We start from the raw sequence: 25,000 nt of genomic DNA on the forward strand, positions 1-25,000 counted from the left end.
CCGGCTTGATGTTCTCGAGACGATGTTCCTGTTCACTTTTGTGCACCAACTGTAGGTGTGGTTTGAAGTGAGCCGGGCAAAGACTTCCAAGAGGCAAAGGACATACCCATGATGGCATATGTGGTGGATCACGTTTTCCCAGTTCGGTGTAGAATGTCTTCAAGAATCTAAAGAATAAATTTTATTAATTTATTATTTATTTGACAATTATTTATATCAAATATATTTGATTATTAAGAATTTATATCGTTACATACATATAAATACACAAATTATTATTTTAATAATACTAAATTTATTATTAATATATATAGACGTGTGTATGTGTGTGTATGTGTGTATATATGTCTATACGCGAGCGTATTATTATTTATGATATTATTTGAAATATATTTGATTATGCATTTTTAATATAGATTAATATTTTAATAATATTAATTTCGTTATTAACATTAGTTGTAGTATTCTTATCTTATTATATGAGATAATGATTAGTTATATACTAAAAATTATAGTACATTCATTTATTTGTCAATTTTTAATAAACATTGAGAGAGTAAGAGAGAGAGAGAGAGAGAGAGACTACATCTTTTAAATGCGATCAGAAAGTCTTCAAAAAAAAAAAAAAAAAAAAAAAAAGAGAAGAAGAAGATAGATAGATAAGTAAATAAAGGAAAATGAAAAATAAAAAATTACATCATAAACGTAGATATTATTTATTATCATGTAAATGAGACAGACGACTACTACTAACTTTAAGTGTCATGTTAGAAGGAAATAGGAAATGATAAATATAACAGTCGTTATAATGCATTTTTGTAAGATTGTAAATGACGTAAGACTTTTACATTAATGCATTTTGAAGATTACATAGCATTACGTGAAACTTCGTAAGAAAGAAAGTATAATGGAACAATGAATAAATCACTATTATTTTTTCGGACGAAAAATTCGTTGAAGATCTTTTTTTCACTATTTTCGACTTTGTTAATCATTCTTTGAGATTATATGCTCGGTCATTAATAAAACACTTTTTTTTTCTCTCTCCCTTTCTCTCTCTCTCTCTCTCTCTCTCTTTCTCTCTCTTTCTCTGTCTTTTTCTTTTTCATTATTTTCTTTTTAACATGATTTTTCAAACGTTACAAGTAAATGAAAGGAAAACAAAAATAGAAGGGCTTTTCATTCGTCGACATGACGTCACTCATTCTCATTATTCGTTCGCGAGAATTTCTCATTAAAAAGTGTTAGAAATTTTCCATGCCGTGTGTTACTTTGTCATGTTACTTTATTGCGAAACTACATCAACAGGAAAATGTTAATATAACGACATATGTATGCACTTAGATACATAGGAAGTGAAATTTTTATAAATGAAAATTTATGAAAATATTTAAACAATAAAACTTTAAATAAGAAAATAAATGTTAATGAAAAAATTGAAAAGATTTTTTTTTTTCATTAAATAATTAACATTTAGACGATTAAATATAATAAATGAATCAATAAATAATGTTGAAAAAAAAATATTTATTATTTTTAATATCGTCAATATTGTTAAATTTATATGGATTACAATAATGTTACATGTGAATTTATTTTTTATATTACGAGTACATAAATATTATTAAAGTAAATAATATTAATATTTGATAGAAGATGATGGAGAAATTGAAATTGAGAAAAAAAAGAAGGATGTAAAGAAACAAAGAAAAAAGAAAAAAAAGAAAAAAGAAGAAAAGAAGAAAAGAAGAAAAGAAGAAAAGAAGAAAAGATATAAGTTAACCTGAGTAATCTTCCAAAAGGATCTCTTTCCGGAGATGGAAGACCTCCGAGTCCACTTCCGGTAGTGAGTCTTCTTGAAGAGGCACGAGCACTTGATATGTATGCAGCTGGTGCCGGTGGTGGACTGCAAGGTGGACTGCATGGTTGACAACAAACTGGACTGTTTCCAACTGGCGATGACAATGTCTCTCTCGATGAACTTCTTTCGAGTTCCTGAAAAATAAATGATAGAAAAGAAAAATATATTATAAAAGTTAGCTTACAAATCACGAATATTTTTACTTTGTTCATTCTCTCTCTCTCTCTCTCTCTCTCTATATATATATATATATATATATATATATATATATATAATTATATATATTATATATATATATATATTATTATATATATATGTATATATACATATATATAATTATATATATATATATATATATATATATATATATATATATATATATATAATTAGATACTGTGATGGTAACGAAAAAAAAAAGGAAAATTTGAGTCAAGATTATCTAACCATAAAACACGTGTTTAGAATTTCTTTTTCATTTTTTTATTTTCACTTTTTTAATTCGTCAACACAATTATTTTGTTATATATAAATGTGATATAAAAAAAAAACAAAAAATGCCTTTTTTTTAATTCATAATAATATAATATTGTTGAACGAAGACTCTCATTGTTATATACGTTTTATAGAAATTTGTTTCATTATCTGAAAAAAATTTTGTATTAAAACGAGCTTAAACAAATTTAATATCTACATATATATATATATATATATATATATATATATATATGTTTTCGAATTTTATATTATTATTAATATATTATTATATTATTTCGAAATTAATAATAAAATTCGTATTTTTACAATTATCAATAGATAATTATGTTATAAAATTAAATAATATATGTTACGTAATTTCATAATAAAAATTTCTTAAAGCTAATTAAATTTTTGATTTAATATTCGAGTATTAGAACAATGCCATTTAAAAAGTCTGACAAATGAATTTCTTTTATTAAATAATGACATGAAAGATAAATTAAGAAAGAAAGAAAGAGAGAGAGAGAGAGAGAGAGAGAGAGAGAGAGAGAGAGAGAAAGAGTAGGAAAATGAATGGAATGCTTTTGGAAAACAAAATGTTGTTTACTGAATAAAGGACTAGGAATAAGGAAGGATGAGGTCCTTACGAAAAAGCTGACATTAATTGAAAATAATTGTAGAACCGCGGACAACAAAGAGCTTTTGGTGTCTTCGACGAAGGCACGAGAGACATGCTATCTAAGCTAGTTTACAAAGTATTTCTAGAACCTTTGGTCCTTTACCCTTTGACCTTTTACTTATATAATATTTATGAAAATACATCATAAAATTTATGACATTTGCCTTAAAGATTTTTTTAAATAAATACGAAAGTTTCTAAATTTATATACTTATATAAATATATATATATATATATATATATATATATATATATAAATATATATATATATATTTATAAATATTTATATTTATTTAAATATATTATATATATAAATATATATATATATATATATATTTTTCTTTTTTTTTTTATTTGGATATTGTTGTCATAAATTTAAAAGAAAAGAGATATTAAAGTTTATATTGTTAGTCAATAATTTATTAATTCAATTATTTTTTTCTTGAATTATTATCAATAACTTCTTAAGTACGATATATAGATATTATGCATTGAAAATTTATTATAAATTTATGTTATTAATATTAATTTTTCGATGTAAAACTTTACAAGAACAATTGAACAGATCCAAAATAGTATGTTATTAATATGATATATATATATATATATATATATATATATATATATATATGTATAAGAAGAATTATTCTTCATTTCCCACTTTTTTTTTTATAATAACAATAACGTCGACGAGAACGAATTGCCATTATCGTTAACAATGTATTCTTATTGAAAACATCATTATCGCAATTTGCACTTAATGATTATATAGAAACATATGTGCCCATAATTATGAAAGTGGTCTAAGTCATATATTTCTTGTTTCGAGATATTTAATGAATTGTGTTTGAACGAATTAAAAAATATTTTTATATTATGCGACATTTTAATTTATAATTTTCTTAGTCTTGATTAATGGAAATTTATTATGAATATGAAATTTTGTATTGAATTTCAAACGAAAATGTTTTTAAAGCTCTAATTGACTTAGACTATTTTCAAAATTAATTGAATGTTCTATAAATGACTTAAAGCAATAAAGAACTATGAGTTTTATTTGAAACAATAACTTTAATGAAATAATTCATGAACATTTATTAATTATTTTTAAAAAGTAATCCATTTTTATCATTTTTTCTAGTTTTTATGATTCTTAAAATGTTCCTGATAAACTGGAAGTATGTATGGTAGTAAACACATATCTTTATGTTTTTCTTCCGTTACTGGTCTAGGGGTGGTGTATAATGGAAGTAATTTAATATTTTCGTATATTTTTGGTATTCCTCTTTTAGGTGAAAGATCCAAAACGTGGAATTTAGAATCATCTAAAGAAGTTTTAAACATTTTATAAGGTTCAATTTTCAAGAATTTCATCCATTGAATTTTCCATAGTATTCACTGGAATTTTCTTTTGCTATTTTCTGGTCCACTGCAAGACAGTTCCTAGCTCGTTCGGCATTTTGTAAATGTACATCATGACTTTCTCTAAGATGTAATTTCTCTTCCTCATTATTGCATGCTTCGATTTTTCCATTCAGTAAATCGCATTTTTGGCATGTGTCTTTTCGAAGAGCATGGAAACTTAAGTTAAATTCAGTATTAAATATTTTCCTGTAGATTCATTCCTTAATAAAGGATTGATTATTTTCCTCATATATCTCTACATATAGGCTATACATTTTACGAATATCTAGGTCAAAACTCAAATATTTTCTACCAGGAGTGTGACAAGCTCTGTTGTAGTGGCTCTCATATGTTGGAAAACTTAAAATATGTTCTCGTACAGCTTTCATCTTAATATCATCTATTTTTCGTGAAAATCCAGACATCTTAAAGCGAAATGAATTGGAGTTTTCGTTATCATTTATTTTACCAGCTTACTATGTAGTTCAGAAACGTGTCGAAGAGGGCCACGCGCCATTTTCAAGTTATGTTTATATGTAATTTCTTTAAATTTTTGACTTAGACTACTTTCAAAAATAACGCTAAATGAACTCCGTATAACGTTGAAATTATATCCACTAACTAAAGGTTCATTTTTGACGATATCGTAAAAATTACATTAACTACATATAGTTTAAGATAATGTGAATGTGAAATAAGTGATAAACTCATCTTGTTGAAATTATGACTTAAACCACTTTAATAATTATGGGCACATTTTTGCCAGATGCGTAATTGCTTCCATAGTCAATATCGATAGCTTTCGCAGAACGCATATGTGCGCCCATAATATTCAAGGGTTAATGGTATCATAACAACACGGTTTATCTAATCGCGGTGATTCCCATGGTAGTAGAAAATTGTACATATAGTGAAAGTTGTTAACTACTGACTATATGTCTATTGACTACATAATTACTGACTATAAATAACTGTACTGACTATATTGTCTATAAATGACTATAAGGACTATACGGACTATAAATGACTATAAGGGCTATAAATGATTATAAAGAATATATATGACAAAACTAACTATTGACTACATGACTATACGACTATCTTAGAAAATCGAGGAGAGACATATGGCTCCATACCTCCTGATTCAGCCCGCCCCTTGGAGTAATAGGCCAAGCCTTCTATTAGATAAGCCCCACCACCACAAGATAGCGATGCCCCCTGGGATACCTGGCCACGCCCCAACTAAATAAGCCCCACCCCTGGGAAACTAGTCCACGCACCCAATCAAGTTAGCCCCGTCCCCTGGGGTACTAGGCCCCGCCCCCTCGATACTTAGCCCCGCCTCCGACCGGTTAAGCCCCAGCCCCGGTTACTAGGCCCCGGCCCCTCGATACTAAGCCCCTCCTCCAACTGGTTAAGCCCCGTCCCCAGGGGCTACTAGGCAACGCCCCCTCGATACTAAGCCCCTCCTCCAACTGGTTAAGCCCCGCCCCCAGGGGCTACTAGGCCACGCTCTCTCTATACTTAGCACCGCCTCCAACCGGTTAAGCCCCGCCTCCTGGGATACTTGCCACGCCTCCTACTAGTTGAGCCCTGCCCTCTACCATCTTGGCGCCGCCCCCTGGGATACTTGGTCATGCCTCCTACTAGTTAAGCCCCATCCTCTACCAAGTTAGCATTGCCCCTTGGAGTATTTCGCCCCGGCCCCTATTATGTTATTCTCGCCCCCTTCGTATTTAGTCATTCTTTCTCTCTCTTTCTGAGTCTCTTGTTATACAAAAGAAGTTCTTCTAAATTTCAGCAAGAAAGACTTTAAATAGCCTTATAAAAATTTAAATTTTCGTTCATTTCATCTTAACGAATTCTTTATGAACAGATGTTCCAATATGCACTTGCGCAAAAAGATATATAAAACAATCATATTATAATGATTGAATTCATAAGAATGATTTTGTTATAAATAATATTATGATTTAAATAACATGTTAATTCTTTTTTGTTTACCGACAAGTGTAAAAAGTGAAAGAGAAGAAAAAAAATATTTGTTTTATTTGAAATCGAATAAATATTTCATCGAAAAGCTTTACGTGTCGTATTAGAAAGTTTATTCTAAAAATTCGTGGCTTCGTTTGAGTAACGATATTTCGATGAAACATTTATTATTCCTTTAAGAGTAATTATTGAAACAGAAGCTTTCCGCTTTTTTTGTTTTCTTTTTTATTTATTTATTTATTGTCTTTTAATTTGCATAAAGTTATTCGTAGAAATAAGACTTTATTATTTAAACGTCGTTTTCCGTTTGTATATAATTTCAATTTATAAATACAAAAAAGAAATTATTTTTCGATGAAACACTTGAACATGAATCATCGTAAAAATTATTATACGAATCAATGAAAATCCTTGAATTAAAAAGAAATAAAAAATATTTCTTTATAATATAAAATTTTTTATAAGACATCAATGAATGAAAATGAAAATTTTAAAGTCCTGAATTTACTACCACGTCGGGGTAGACCAAAAAAGTTCGAAAATATTGTATTGACACCACTGTATAAAAATATCAGACAAATTACAACAGCAAAATTCAAGGACATAATTGATCTATTACGATATATACCACTGGAACATCATGATTTCTTCAAATCCCTTTCACACACACAAAATCTAGGTGAGTAGTAAATTGTTTTGTAATAAATTTATGTTCGTAATTTTGTACGTTATGTAGTTAAAAAATGTTTTGAATCGCATAAATTATATTTTCGAAGTATTTTAAAGATATGTAAAATAAATTGAGTATTGTTTTTTTCAATTTGAAACATCTTAAATTATGTTGAATGGACTTCGGCATCTTCAAATTTTATAATGAATCTGATTGTTTATTTTGAAAGTGGCCTAATTCCATTCTTTACAAGAAAACGCATATTATTCACTTAATAATTACCAACTTAAAAAAATAAATAAATAAATAAATAAATAACAATGATTTCAAGGACATACGTTTCAAGATACTTTGCGTACGCGCACACACGCACTCACACACACACACACATACACAACTGTCAGTGAGTATTGGTATCCAATTTTTATACTCATAAAAAAAACAAGAGAAAATGAAAAAACAAGAAGAAAGAAAACATAAATAAATTTCATGAAAAATAAAATGTATCACATGAAAATAAGATGTATCGTGGTAAAATATTTCAAGTTGTAAATCACGTAGAGTCCTTTTATGAAAAATGAATCCTTAGAAATTCGTTTTCTCCCACGTTCTGTTCCAGTGATAGGACGAAAAGAATAAGGGCAGAGAGGTTGGTGTCTTTGGTCACATAAATTCCTTGAAAAGGTGTTCTTTGAGCCATGAGAGACTCTCCATGGAATTCAAAAAGGTTCGACCTACTGACTTCTTTTTTCTTTCTTTCTTTCATTTTCTTTCTTTTTCTTTCTTCTTCTTTCGAAATCGACTTAACTTCTCTCCAATACCGTGGAGCTTGGAGTAGGTCAAAAGGAGTGAGAACCTCTTTAAAGATCTCTCGATCTGATTATGATCGTTAAAAACCATGCATCTTTCAGCGAAACCATTTCAAAGTTTTCGGAGTTTCTTCAATGAATTTTTCCAATTAAATATCTATTTTATCCATTCATTTACTTTTTAATATGTACATATATATATATATATAATTTTATTAAAATTTTTATTGTATATAATAAATACTTAGGTAGTATTACATTTTATTTATTATACAGTCTAATGAATATTTTTAATTGTATTATATCGAATTCATTGACTTTTCAAAAATGTATATGTATGTATATAATTAAAAAGATATTTATTAATTTGCATTAGTATATTAAAAATAACGATCGCTTTAACGATTATTTTATAGTATCATAAAATTATTTATATTTTACTTTTTATTGATAATCTAAACAAAAGAAAAAAAAATATGCCAATTAATTTACATTCATTTTTCGATCATTCTGTTGTCATTATTCCATACGACGATACACAAATAAAGTTAAATTACGAATCATTAAAGAATCGTTTTGATATTAGACAGAGAGAGAGAGAGAGAGAGAGAGAGAGAGAGAGAGAGAGAGAGAAAGAGAGAGAGAGAGAAAGAGAAGTGAAAACAAAGAACAAAAAGAAGAAGAAAATGATTAAGTTAAGAAACAAGTTTGTTAGATTTTAAATAGGTGAAATCACGTCTACCGAGACAACTATAATCATATAGATGAAGATGAAAAAGATATAGAGAGACAAAGAAGAAATTCAACTAGTATGTTTCTGTGTGAACTAGTATGTTCGCGCGCTCGCGTCGCACGTACATAAATGTCTATGTCTGTATTAGATGGCCGACACGTTAAACTTCAATCATGCTCGGAAGCTAATTTAATCTCGATCCAATTATAACGGATATAACGTTAAGCCTCTTCTAGGTACGCACTCTAACGGCTGCTCTGTTAGAGAAACGCATCGCTGATATCGAACATGTTCAACCACTGCGTAAATTCCAAATTGCCTGGTTCGTCCGATAAATTTACCTAGGATTTACCAATAAATCGAACGGAAAACAACGATATCTCTTTTATTCTTTATATTACGATGTATTATACGTTTTTAACGTTTTCTCTTTTACGTTTATATCGTTCTTTTAATTTTTACACTTTTCTTTGTACTTTTTTAAAGTATTTTAAATGTAAAAAAAGAAACTAAAAAAGACAAAATTATTATAAAGTAATAATAATAATAATAATGATGATGATGATGATGATGATGATGATGATGATGATGATGATGATGATGATTGCATAATAATCGTGAATACATATTTTGTTTAACTTTTATAATATTATTGTAATATAAAAATCAAGCATATTAATTAAATTTATGGGAAAGATTATTGATCGTCTTTTTCACGATGTTATAAAAAGATTCAATATTTATATTATAATTTGATTAAACAATGATTGATTATACATATTATTAACGCAAAAAATATTCTTGTAAAATAAACGACAGATAATGATTATTATGATTATGAAATTAATTGTGATATTCATGATTTTAAGTAAAAATTAAATGTAATTAATGCGACTGGATATTTTCATTTATAATTTAAACTATGATATCATTGATTTTAAATGATGAATATAATCAAAAGTTTAAATAATTTATTGTGCTATGAATATATTATATTATATTAATAAATATTAATAAAAATATACGTATTAATATGTGTTTACGATAAGAACAATGTATGTGTTTAAACTTCTTTTTTTTTTCGTTTTTTTTTTCTTTTGGAGAATATGGGAAATAAATGAAGGATTTAACAAGAAAAAAAAAAAAAAAGAGATAAGAGTTCTAAAACCTAAGAGGTATAAAAAAGATAAAGAAGATAGGACATTGTTACTCGATAGTTGCTAGGTAGTCTCGACTTTGATGTGACTCTTTTGTGACACCCTACGGCAAGAAGGTATCTTTAACGACAGATACAACGGTGAAAATCAAAAGAGGGTGATACGAGGCGAGGCAACGACCTTCTGTACCAACTTACAAACGATAACCCCTGTTTCTCCTTCTCCCTCTCTCTCTCTTTTGTGCCTATCTTCTCTTCCTCCATATATACAAGATGGAGCAATAACTTTGATCACCTTAAATATCACTATTTTTTTTAAAGATATGGAGAAATTTCGTTTAACTAAAATTGTACTATACGAAGTTATAAAGATTAATTATGTTTTCATTTTAAATAGTATAATATATATTGTTGATTGCATTGATCGATGCAACTCTTTTATATTCTTTATATAAAAGTATTAACTCGTGTATGTTGAAAAATTATTAATTTAGTAGATATTTTAATTTCAATATTGATAAGAAATCATTTGGAGGGATGTAAGTTAAATGTAAGTAAGAATAGTAATAAATAAATGGTAATAGTAATAATAAGTTAAAAAAAAAAAAACAAGGAAATAACTTTTGAATTTTTGATTTGACAATTTTACTACATTATCGACTATTATTATTATTAAATTTTTTATCATTTATTTTTAAATAAACAAAATAAAATTTACATGATTATGATAAAAATTTCAATGATTTCATTATAGGTTATGTCATTATTACGAAAGAAAAGAAAAAAAAAAAATTCGAATTTAAAAATTATTAACAAAATCGATTTTATTATAACAATATTATTGCAATATTTAAATAAATAAAGAATAAATTATACTTGAAAATGGTGGTTGTTTCAAGTCTCTACGACTATCCGTTCCGGAGATATCGCCTTTTAAAAACTTTCATTCATAATACGCATAACACAGCTGATCGTAGTAATAGTAATAGTAATAGTAGTAAGGTCGAGTAAATTCTCGGAATTTATATAGGTCAGTGTGTCACCGTGCCAATTTGAATGAAATTATATAGATCAGTGGGTCAACGTAAATGTCTTCCATTTAAATGGAAGTATCTTCATAACTAAAAGTCGTAGAGACTTGATACAAATATCATTTTAAAGGGCAAACTTTTCTCTATTTTTTAATATATTGTTAATAATTAATTAACAATTTGTTATAAATCATTTTTATAAACAAATCATTACAAATTCAATTCATCTTATTTCGACAAAAAAAAAAAAATAAAACAAGAATTCAGATTGTAGCAATGATGTATAAAATTACATAAATTAATAAGTAATTAAGAAACAAATTAATTTTCTTTTTGTATTGTTAATAATCATATTTTTCGTTTATATGGAAATATCACCGGTATTAAAAGTCATTGATACTTCAATCTAATATCATTTTAATGGAGATAATTTTCCTCATGTTTTTTTTTTCTTTCAATATATTGTTAATAATTAATTAACAATTTGTTATAAACAATTTTTATAAACAAATTCTCACGAACTAAATTCCTTTGATTTTACAAAAAAAGAATTCAGACCGCGTGTCTGATTTACAAAATTGCGTAAGTTAATAAATAATTAATAAACAAATTCCTTTCTTTTTTTTTTTTTACCGAAGGAACAATTTTCTTTTCACATTATTAATAGCCACTCTTTTTTTTTTCATTTACATAGAAATATCTATTGACATAAAAATCTTAGAGATTTCGAACAAATGCACAAATACGCAAAGTTAGCGATGAATTACTATACGCAAAGTTAGCGATGAATTACTATACGTAAAGTTAGTATAGAGTAAGCGCTTATAAATAAACGCATTAAAAAAGCTCCAGTAACATTAATAACAACTCGAAATTCGAAAATGTGGTGTTAAACGATTTGAAAATAAATATTATTCATCAAAGCGTTCTCTCTCTCTCTCTCTCTCTCTCTCTTTCTCTATTTCTCTCTTTATCTCTCCTTTTACCTTTTACATTTCCAGCTCGCAGTGAACTGTAATTAGTGGGTATATTCTGCAAAGCTCTTTAGTTTTCCTATCCTAAAGATTTCAAAGGTTTAACCCCATTAATTTCTTGCGACCTCAATTCGATGTTTCCGAATTGTTATAAAATATATCAGGCACTTTTCGATTATTTTTTTTTCTGTCTTTATCAATAATTTCTTTGTTCAATTAATTAATACCTTTGTTACTTTTAATAAAAATTAATTTCATTATAAATTTTAATGAAACGTTCGATTTTTTCTTTTCATTTAATAATAATAATAATAATAATAATAATAATAATAATAATAATAATATATATATATATATATATATATATTAATAATATCCAGCATTTATATTTCCTATTAAAAAAAATTCAAAAATTGCTAATCGACGATAGTAAGGCAATTAAAAGATTAATTATTTTCTAAACTAAAATAGAGACCTTAATCAAGAATTCTAAAATCTACATCCATTAGCTCGACATACATCCATTATCTCGAAAAGATTTTGACAAGAGAATTTACCTAAATTAAAATAACAATGATAAAAAAAACAGGAACGAAAATATAAAATAAAAAAAAGAAAAAAAAAAGAAAAAAAAATAAAAAAAAAGAAAAGAGAAGAAAAATCAACGTTAAACTTTCGAGAGGTTTTATTGTTTATGAAACATTTGATCCTTTTTACTGTACTAATACATAGAAAAAATTTTAAACTATATACACATACACACACACGCACATACGCATACAAATGTACATATGTGACATCGATCTAACCAAAAGAATAAAAGAGAGAGAGAGAGAAAGAAAGAGAGAGAGAGAGAGAGAGAGAGAGAGAGAGAGAGAGAGAAAATCAACGTTAAACTTTCGACAGGATGTTTTATGAAACATTTAATCCGCTCTGGCATATTTATACATATAAACTTAGTTCACCCTTTACAAATGCACAAACACACACACACACACAAGGACGCGCGAGAGAAAAAATAAGAAAAATTAAATGTTAAACTATCGACAGATTTTAATGTTTATAAGATATTTAATTTTCTCTTAACCAAACTCATACTTATAAACTTAAAAATCACACATAGACACACACACACACATACACACAAACACTTATAGAAGACTGGAATGGATTTTCGTTGGTCCTTTTGTCGAAGATCTCTTGGTCATTCTAGGGGAGGGGCAGAGCAAGGGATGAGCAACCCCTTGAATATTCATGAACCGTGTCGTGGCAAACCGAAAATCCGTTCGCGTACAATGGTTAGCTAGTCTCACTCGTCGTCGGCTTAACGCATCAGAAAGAGCTTTCCGATGCTCCAGCTTTAGTTCTGTAACGTTCCACGCGTTTTGTGGCTGTGTGAGCTATCCTAATTACCACCGATTGCTCCTCCAACCGAGAGTGTCCGATGGTCGATGTTTCGTCACCTCTTCGACACCTCGAAAACATCCCCATTTTGTTTAATATATCTATCTATCCACCTATCTATCTATTTATTTATCTGTCTACCTATCAGTTTATCTATAATTTTTCCAGTATTATTGATCAATCATTTTATCTCGATTTTAGCTTTTAATTTCAACGATTAGATCAAATTTGTTATACCAATTTCTTATTCTAATATTATTGAATTAGTGTGTATGTGCATGTGTGTGTGTGTGTGTGTGTGTGTGGGTGTGTATATATATAATGTTTGAGTCAAGCTGTAATTTGCAAAGAAAATTCACGTTTGTAATATCAATAATTAATTAATAAATTTTTTAATAAATTTGCGAAATGTAGGATAGACATTATGCTCATCTTATATAATAAATCGAAGTTAATATCTACGTATTTGGAATTACTATTAACATTATTTTGTATTATTATCAATATTATTTAACGAATGTTTCTTTTAAATTATTATCAATGTAAAATTAATATTATTATTATATTAATTATGTTAATATATAAGATATCATCAATATTAGAATATTATCAATTGTTTCATATTTATTTTGTAATTATCATCAATATCATAGTAGATTTATAATTATTTTTAAATTATTATTGATATCATTTCAGGAATATTTAATTTATTATAAAAATACACGTGTTTTTGTTATAAAATATTTTTTTGTTATAAGATTTTGAGTTTTTATATTATTTTAGATAATTAAAAAGAAAAAATTTATATGAATGATGACATAAAATCCAATAAATTGTATTTTCGTAGTTATGTAAATACATTGGCTGGTATATAACGAATCAATGTTAAGGGATTATTAATATATAAATCTATTTCAAATGTGTTAATTATTATATACGAAAGATAAAGATAATTGATATCATTCCATCAATTTGATTGATCATTAATGATGTTCAGAATAGTCAGCTATTTGTAATTGTATTACCTATTACCTTTAATCATCTATTGGTTAATAATTGCATTTTATATATCGAACATATTCTAATCTGTAATCTGTAATCCTTTAATAAATATCTCATTGTTTATTAAATAATAATTTGAATCGATCATTTTATTGGAAGTAAATAATTTTCTTTTTTTTCTCTTTTCTTTTTTCAAATAATACATTTATAAATTTATAATATTAAACGGAACAAACAAAAAGAAAAAAAAGAAAAACAAAATAAATTCATTTTTAATCGCATTCATTTAATGTTCCATGAGAAGAGACAATGAAATTTTTTTTTGATTAAACAATTTTCAATTAGAATTGATTCGAAATACATTTATGCGAAAGCGTATGTTAACGTTTAAACATGGAACTGTTTAAAATCAAACAACAAGAAACGAGAGAGTATTTGCGAATGACCAAACGAAATGATACGTTAGTGATATATTCTGTTTCGCTAAACACACTTTGAAAGTCGTCAAGAATTCGCTGAGTAAATGACGACAGAGATAGTGATAGAGAGGAAGAAAAGAGAGGAGAGATAGTAAGCATGAGAGAGAGAGAGAGAGAGAGAGAGAGAGAGAGAGAGAGAGAGAGAGTGAGAGAGAGAGAAGGAGAGAGATGAAAACTCGAGCTTCCTATTCTGTTTGCTTAGTCAGGAGTAAACTCGATAGTATCGAAAGGTTCCGAAGGATTACTGTACATGCAGGGAATTCAAAGCGTAAACGAATGGCTCGAATCAAAGGTGTTTCAAATGGCATCGAAATAACGTGAATTTCTGTGTAATCGATAGACTATCTCTTTCTCCCTTTCTCTTTTTATTTCTCTCTCTCTCTCTTTCTCTCTATTTTTTTCCTTTTTCTAGTTCGCGGTAAAAATTGGTGTAATAGTAATATGAGAAAGAGAGAGAGAGAGAGAGAGAGAGAGAGAGAAAGAGAGACGAAGAATGAGATATAGAAAAGGGTACAGATTCTTTTTTGATTTTATAAAAATTATAAATTTTGATTAATCTAGCTTGCTAATTTGTTAAGTAAACTTTGCATGTTATTGTTATTATTATTATTATTATTATTATTATTATTACTTTTATTACTATTACTATTATTATTATTATTATTATTGTTATTACTATTGTTACGTTTTTTATTAAATTGTCTTTGTTTTTTTTTTTTTTGTTTTAAATGGACAGTTTATCCAACTCAACTGATTCTAACTGGCAGAACTATGTGTTCTACTTGCTATCGTTTTAAAATACACAACATATATGTATATACATACATGCACGTCATCGGAGGGTAGGTAAACATCTCTCGCTATTGGATAACTATGAGCCTCGGCAAACTCGTATTTTCCTGTAAAGCCGACGACGTAATATGACGATAACGAGAACGTACGTGTGTTTTCAACCGGTAAGAAAAACACGTACGTTCGAGAACGTAAATTAAACGTGTGATTTACATCATGCTTTTCCAATTCTATCCGTGGATTCATATGTATTGTCGAGTTTCGATTTTACATGACTTTTCATCGTATTCGAATTTTGTAGAAGATTCGATTATTATTATTATTATTATTATTATTATTTTTATTACATAAATATGTTGTGTAGTAATTATTTCTTATGTATTTCTTTATTATTATTGGCTTTTTCTAGGGAACTTGAATTTTTCAATATTTTTGAATATTATTATTATTATTATTATTATTATTATTATTATTATTATTATTATTATTATTATTATTATTATTATTATTATTATATAAATATAGATAATAATTTTTTATAAAAAGATTATATTATTTATTATTTTTACATATGCATTGTGTTATATTGTATAGAAATTAATTTATTTCACTTTATTGTATCTCATAATACAAAAAAATATCAATTTTTTAAAAATAGAAACAAATTAAAAAAAAGAAAAGGATTAACGATCGACAAATATAAAATAAGAATATTTTGTCAAGAAGAAAAGGTGATTAAAAAAAAAAAAAAAAAAAAAAGGAGATGCATGAATAAGATGAACTTTTTAAATAGACAAAAATATTAGGGAAAATTATACGAAAATTATGGAAAAATAATATTATCAATAAAATATAAATGATAATATTATTGCAAGTTTTAATAATGCATAATGATTCTTTTCTCAACACACACACACACATACACACATAATACGCGCATACACGTGATACATCATTTTATATCATTCGATGTAACATTGAAATTCTAGAAGAGAGCTCACGGTCTGTTTAATCGAAAGCAAATATCGATAGTGGTCGACCACAAACGATATTTTCCTTTCGCCTTCGTCATTGTACGTTATTTAAGCCGATTAAAAAATGTAAAAAGGAAAAAATAATACAAAATAAAAAATTAAAAATAAATTCTAACTTCATACATCTGTGTATTAGTATTACGACGTATAAATACACATACATATATGTACGTATACACAGAATATTATTAAACATTATTCTTTTTTTTTTCCAAAATTTATCAAGAATATGAACAAATCTTCATCTTGTTTAAATTCACACACGAAGTTTAATGTTATACCATTGTCAAACAGAGTAACATTCTTTTTTATTACTTTTCTATTTTTCTATGTTGTTTTTTTTTCTCTTTTTTTAATTTTGATTAAACTTATTATAAATCAACTACACAATATATATATATATATATATATATATATATATATGTATATATATATATATATATATATATATATATATATATATATATATATAAACCATTAAATTTGAATCTTTTCATTAAAATGAAAGTCAGTCATTCGGATAAACATTTTAAATAATTGTACCTTTTAATTAACTTCCTAATTAGACGTTCTCTCTCTCTCACTCTCTCTCTTCCTCTCTTTCAATTATTCCTATTCTCTTTATTCAAGTGGAACTCATTCTCTCAACGATGTCGAAATTAAATTTCAAGGATAGAAAATATAAAAATCTTATCAATAATTTTACTAATAATAATAATCAAAATAATAATAATAATAATAGTAATAATATTAATAAATTAAAAATTTTTTTTAATTACATAATTTCCATACATAACAAATACAAATGCACGTCAATTAATTATGATTTAAGTTGACATAAAATAATTTCTCTTAATGATATAGTAATCATTGGACAATACTTTCACGTTTTCGCCTACCTTAGTTTCAATCGATTTTTTTCTCGACTCTTCATTGAATCCTCTTTTCTTCTCTGTCTCATTATTTTCATCTTGATCTTCATCCTCGTCCTCATCTTCCTTTTCTTTCTCCTCCCCTTTCTCCTCTTCGTTTCTGATTTTTTTTCTTTTAGTTCTAACCTTCGTTTCTCGTTCCTCGGCATGACCTTTGACCAGGCCGTTCAAACCTTTGTAGGATAACAATCGGCACACGTCACTGGTCAAATCTGGGAGTCGACTTTTCTGTTCTGTTCGATAAAATCTGTGTCTTGGCATTTTTTTCTTCTACTTCTTCTTCTTCTTCTTCTTCTTCTTCTTCTTCTTTTTCTTCTTCTTCTATGTGTTCCTCTCTTTTTCTTTTTTTCCTTTTTTGTTTCACTTTATTCACAATGTCATTAAGTATTTTGTACCAATATTAATCACCACCATTGATTGTTATTATTTTCGAGTCACAAAGAGTTTGATAGATTTGTATTATTTGATTTATTTTATAATGATTAAATAACATTTTTGTTTTTATATATAGAATTATTTTAATTAATTATCATTGATATTTCGTTTGGTACAATTTTTAATCTTTATTTTTATTTATTTTCATTCAATTTAGGATTTTTATGATTAATGAATTAAATAAATTGAACTTTCCTCTTATTTGTTTCATATTTTCTAAAACAATGAATTGGAGAATCCTTGAAATTGATTGAAATTTTATGAAATATCTTTAATCTGTGCAATCGAAAATTCTATTGAATTTCTTTAAAACTGATAATTAGTTGAAATTGTCTTGGAATATTTTCGCGTTCTAATGACAATCAATTGGAGGAAAAAAATCGAAACAATTTCTAAAGATTCTTTAAATACGGTCAATGTTATTTGAAATTAATTTAGAATAGTTCATGTTCTTTTGAAAATATTTTTGTAACCAGGAAGTCGATTTTGTTCTTTAAAAATAGAACGTTTTAAATATTGTTTTCTTTTGATATATTAGAATAGAAATGTTTTGAATAATGTTTTCTTTGAATATATTAGAATAGAAATAGAAACGAGAAAGAGATCGTGTATTATTATACAGAAGACTCGGAAAAGATATTTGGATATCAAGTATATTAAAAATAAATAATTATATCACATTTTTATATTTATCATTAAAATAAAATATAATTAATTATTTTTTAATTCACATTATAACTGAATATTTTTCTAAATCTATTTTCTAAAATAATTAATTCTAACACGACACGTGTTTTTAATATTACATCATTCTATTTAAAAAAAAAAAGAAAAAAAACAGAAAAGAAAAAAAAAGAACAAATAATAAACATGGAACTTCAGTTTTATTAAAAATTAAAATAAATTGTGGCATTTATTACGATATAGTTTATTTTTTTTTTTTATCAACACAATGAATCTTCAAAATACTTCCAAATATTTTTCTAAGTCACTGTACATAATAAATGTTTAATTTGTATTAGACACGTGTTTTTAATCTCACATCATTTCGTTATAAAAAAAAAAAAGGAGTAGTACACAATTTTTTCAGTTGTAATTAAAATTAAAATAATTTATAGTACATATATATATATATATATATATATATATATATATATATATATATATATATATATATACGTATATAAATGTTAATTTACTAATTTTTTAATTGAAACAAAACGAAAAGTGTGTGTGTATGTGTAAGAGAGAAAGAAAGAGAGAGAGAGAGAGAGAGAGGGTGAAAGAAAGAGACGAAATATATAATAACTCGATGATCTCTATCTCAAGACTGAGAGAGAATCATCGAAAGCAACTCGATCGAAGCTTCGGCTCGAAGCGTTTAAAAATATCCGCTTGTACTCTCGAACGAGGTCGTTTCGAGATGAGACTTTCGACACGCTTGGAATTTGCGTAATTTTCGTACTCGGGGCGGGGGGGGGGTCTAGGAGAAAAAAAAAACAAAAAGAAAAAATAAAACAAAGAAGTGATATAATAAAAATACCTCGTACATTCAAAAAATTTTGAATATTTATAATAATCTAAGAAATTTTATAATAAATAAATATATAACTATAAATAATTATCGTGCGACGTAATAATTATAATTCAATAAATAATTATAAATAATTATTATGTCGTACAAAAGTAAGAAATTTATTTATGATAATAATTACAAAAGAGATTACATTTGATATAAATAAAAAGAACAATTAATATATACGAAGTAATATATCGTATATAAATATACATACGATAATAATCAATATTTATATAATTTATTTAATTGATATTTGATTATATATATTTATTTTTTATTAAATAAAAACAATTTCTTTAGAACAAGAATATTATTATAATGATTTATTTATATCAATTCCGCAAAGAAAAAAAAAAAGAATAAAAAAAGTTATAAAATGATATAATTTCATTGCCGAGAAAAGAACTATTCTACGTTGCTATCTTAACATCTTACAAAATATCTCAAATTAATTCAATTAATGATATTTAATTTTTCGACGATATTATCCATCGATTTGAAATTTCAATACTTTTTTAAAATCTGTTGAAGCAATAATAAAAAAAAAGGACAAAGAAAAAAGGAAAAAGAAAAAGAAAAAGAAAAAGAAATGAAAAGATAATAAAAGAAAAAAGAACATATATGCACATATATGTACTACGAACGAACATATAAACTATATATATATATATATATATATATATATATATATATATATATCTATATCTATATCTATATCTATATATATGTATATACGTTCTAGCTTTCTTCTATCGTCATCGGAGCCAAGTGCAAACCGTCTCGGCTCGCTTAATTGAATTCCATCGTAATTAAGCGAAGGTCGTGTCGTACTTCGTAGAAGAGTGGAGAGAGCAAGAGAGAGAGAGAAACAGAGAGAGGGAGAGAGAGAGAGAGAGAGAAATAGTGAAGGAGCAATGGTTAGGGGTGAAAAGGGGAGAGGTTAGTTTATACAGAGCTTGGCACGCTCTCGAGAGAGTGCAATTAATGTCGAATTAGCTCTTAAAGCGCCATTAATCGAGCTCTCTTAAGCCGACCAAAGAAAAAGCGAGCGATCGAAAGTTAATGCCAAAGCGTTGAGAGAGAGAGAGAGAGAGAGAGAGAGAGAGAGAGAGAGAGAAGGAAAGAATAGACCCTTGAGAATCTTCATCTGAATTTTAAAGAGTTTTGATGAAGTTCGACATTTTCAACTAATTTCAAGCAGACTTTACAAAAGTACGAGTTAAATGATAATTCGTATTTTAAATTAATAACTGTATGGATATCATAGAAGGTTTTAGTTTTTTTTGTTTTAAAAATTACATATCGATTTAGTAAAAATATTAATTTCGCTAATTTGATTTTCTTTTTATATTCTCTTTTTTATCATTCTCATAAAGATTAATTGTAATCATATATATATATATATATATATGTATATATATATATATATATATATTTATTTATTAAGAAATTATTATTATTATTATTATTATTATTATTATTATTATTATTATTATTATTAATTATCTAATGGTTGTTGATAAATAATTCCTTCAAAAATATGGAATATAATTTTTTAAATAGAATATTTTTGAAATTTCGATAAAAAATTTTTTTTTGAAGAAAATAAAAGTCAAAGAAAGTTTAGAATACATTCGTTTCTCTTCCTTTTCTTTTATTTTTACATTTTCTTTTCTTTTTTTTTCTTTTTTTTTTCTTTTTTTTTTTTTTTTTTTTTTTTTATAGATAGGAATAGTGATTTCACGTAGTCAGAGAAAAAGTAAATGGTAAAAAGACGAGTATTAAAAGCGGCAGTAAATTCGAACTGGAGTAGAAGATTCACAAGTCACGTACGTTCGAGATATCCGAGCTTCGATCGATCGAAATCGTCGAGAGTGCCATTTGAAAAAGCTATTCGAATAAAGCGGTGCAACCGAACTGGTCGTCGTAAAAGTTTCTTTAACTAGATAAATGTTCATGGTATTTTAAATGGATTCTGAAAATACGTAAAAAAAAAAAAAAAAAAAAAAAAAAATAAAAAAAAAGAAAACAAAAAGAAAAAAGAAATAATCATCTTTTTGTAACTTTATTCAGAATCATTTCCTTCCTTTTTCATCTCATTTTTTAATTCTATGATTCATCTCAAGAATTTTTTCAGAACTAACAATTAATCGTTGATGATACAAACAAATAAACTTACAAACTTCGTTGATTTTAATATATTGATTGATTTTTTGTTTTTTTTTTTTTATTAAAAGAATAAAAGAAATATATATATATATATATATATATATATATATAATATAATTAATAAAATGTATATCCGTATATTTACGTCTACGTTAATGAATTGTATTATATTATAAAAAAAAAATATAAATGTAGATTTATATATCATATAAAAATAATTAATTAATTTTAAACTTGTACATTAGTTATATCTTCATATTACATAACATACACACACACACACACACATACACATTGTTATTATTAATATTTTATTGATGAATTAAATAACGTTATAATAATAAAAATATATAAATATATATAATATAAATCGTTATATCATTTATTTTATTATATATGCAGAAGAATAAAGAAAGAAAAAGAAAAAGAAAAAGAAAAAGAAACGTGTACACAATTGTTTAACACATACACATACAGACGCATCAAATTATTACATTATTAGATTTTATAATTGAATGACTATTTTTTCATATCATGTTTGAAAAAAAAAACAAAAAAAAAAGAAAAAAAAAAAAAAAAGAAAAAAGAAAAAGAAAAAAGAAAAAGTACAAAGAAAAAAATATAAAACAGATAAAAGATATCAAAAAGTTTCTTGTACAATAGAAAAATAGAAACATACGAGACACATTCTCTTCGAGGATTGGCAGCCGGTGATTGGATTGTCTTTCTCGTGCAACCATTCGAGATTTTATTTACGAACATAAGAAGTCAGGCGCATACCGTTGCCGTTAGCAAAACCGCTAGGCGAGTTCTGACCAAGCCGAAACGAGTTTTCACGCTCGAGAAGACATGCGAACGATTCTGATACTACAAGCTTACTCTGATACTGCTTGCTTACTTGCCTGCGAATCACTATCGATGATTCTCTCTTTCTCTCCCTCTCTCCCTCTCTCTCTCTCTCTCTCTCTCTCTCTCTCTCTCTCTCTCTGTATGCATATGTGTCTCTCTCTCTCTCTCTCTCTGTTTGTCTATTTATCTGTCTGTCTGTCTGTCTGTCTGTCTGTCTGTCTGTCTCTCTCTCTCTCTCACTCCTTACCTCCCTCCCCCCCTCTCTCTCTCTCACTCTTTCTCCATTTATCGGCCAAGGACGTTCGCTTTGGCCAAGTTCTCCAAACGGGTCGACGAACGAGAGTTACACGACAGTTAATTAACTATTTTCGGGCGACCTCTGAAGACTTTCCCAAGGTCAACCACTGGATCGATTAAAACTAGTAAGTTTCGATTAATCATGGTTTTTTTTTATTTTTCGATTTTTTTGCGAATTTTCTCTCTCTCTCTCTCTCTCTCTCTCTCTTTTTCTGTTCTTTTTTTTTCTTTTCGTTTAATCATTCATTTTTTTACTAGTAGAACAATATTTAAATCTCGTCAATTTTATAAGTATTTCTTTTTATTTTAATTATTTTTATTAGTAATATATATGCATTATATGTATGCACATATATATATATATGTGTATGTGTGTGTGTGTGTGTGTGTATGTGGGTGGGTGTGTTATGATAAAATTAAGTTTTATAATTTTTAAAATAATACATATTACGAGATTTGGTATTCATAAAATTATTTACAATATTATAAGTTGCTAATGAATATTTCTTAATGACAATTAAGAGAGAAAAATAATAGAAATAAAAAAAAAAAAAGAACAAAAACAAAAGAAGAAAAAATATGTCATTTTAAATCTACTAGCTAAATGATGAACATAACTTTAAAATATTATTTCCATTTTTCCAATAAAAGAATATAATTGCTTATTGATCCTGATTAATATAATATATATATATATATATATATATATATATATATATATATATATATTATATATATATATTCTTTAAATTCTACTTTTATCGAATTAACAAATATCTTTTCTTATAAATCATATTCATATAAATATCAATATAATATTTCTAATATTTGAAATGACGAACGAACCTAATGAAAATATTTCTTTCCAAAATTTACAAATCCATAATCTTCTTTTTCACATTAAACACAAAATAAATATTTTAAAATCATTCATAATCACAGATAATTAAACAAATGAAATAAAAAAAAAAAAAAAAAAAAAAAAGACAAACAAATACACACATACACATGTAAATAGAGAGACACGTATATATGGGACATACAAACAGAAAATTATAACTGAGTTCACAAATATTGGTTAACACTTATGGCAGGTAAGGTATTATAAATACCTTAACGCTTACGTTCAGATCACTTTGTGACCGAGCTAACCAACTACTATACTATAATACTAGACGAAGCAAGAACGCGTTTAACACGTTGGTCGATCGTACACTGACCGTTCTCACTCTACGTTTCTTCTTTATTAACGTGTCTCTCTTTCTCTTTCTCTTTCTCTCTCTCTATCTCTCTCTCTTTCTCTCTCTCTCTCTCTCTCTCTCTCTCTCTCTCTCTCTCTCTCTCTATCTCTTTCTCTCTCTCTTGTGAGTCTTTGCCAACTCTACTAATGCACGATTTTTAATCTTACGATGAGTGACGTTTAATGAAAGTTTACTCTGGTACTGCATGCACCATATGTGTAATATATATATATATATATATATATATATATACATATATATGTACATACATACTATCATACTCTCTTGCATACTTCTTCTTCGTGATTATTATTATGTAGAGAGTATTACCCGAGTTCCTTTTTGCGATGTCCTTTAATACGAGCAAACGAAACGCTTCGTAGATCGTTACGTTCTTGTAATTAACTATCTTGCTTGGAACACTTTAATTAAAGAGTTTTATTCCAGCTTCTTTTTTTTCTTTTTTCTTTTTCCTTTACCTTTTTGTTTTAACTTTTTTTCGCTTGTTTCTATTTGTTTTATCTCCACAACCCCCAACCCCTGCCCTCTCTCTCGGCATTCCAATCCAACCCCATCTCTTATCACTATCACCCACTAACATCAAAAGTACATGTATGTAACTTTTTTTTTTTTTTTCTTTTTTTTTTTCAATGTACAATTATTAATACGAATTAAACAAATTCACAATAATAATCGAAAAATTTATTTGTAAATTGATACTGATCCGATATTGAAATACATACGTATGTATATAATACGGTCTTTTGTTTTCCAATAATAAACTTGATAATGTTAATATAATGACGAAGAACAACGTCGGAGAATATTATTTGTAACGTGGATTAAGAAAGGAAATATTAAAATTGCAAAATAATAATGAAAAAAAGATAAAGAGAAATAAAAATAAATGTAAAAATATAAATAAAGAAACGGAGAATAGGGTCGACCTGATTTTGCGAGAACGACAATGCTATTGTTACAAATCGGATAAAAACATTCTT

At 26.6% G+C, this 25,000-nt stretch overlaps 1 protein-coding gene across 1 annotated transcript in view; it reads right to left on the minus strand.

The window, feature by feature from the left end:
• Positions 1-25,000, minus strand: part of LOC118441164 (uncharacterized) — a 183,433-nt gene that overhangs the window by 22,872 nt on the left and 135,561 nt on the right. Inside the window, exons 3-4 of the mRNA XM_085660120.1 lie at positions 1,784-1,995; positions 1-167 (exon numbers count right to left, since the gene is read on the minus strand). The exon at positions 1-167 is cut by the window's left edge and continues 23 nt beyond it. Coding sequence (XP_085516246.1) covers positions 1-167; positions 1,784-1,995 — 379 coding nt within the window. The remainder of the gene's footprint in view (positions 168-1,783; positions 1,996-25,000) is intronic.

Source organism: Vespa mandarinia, chromosome 11 (assembly GCF_050613455.1).
Source record: "Vespa mandarinia isolate Hongniang chromosome 11, ASM5061345v1, whole genome shotgun sequence".
NCBI lineage: Eukaryota > Metazoa > Arthropoda > Insecta > Hymenoptera > Vespidae > Vespa > Vespa mandarinia.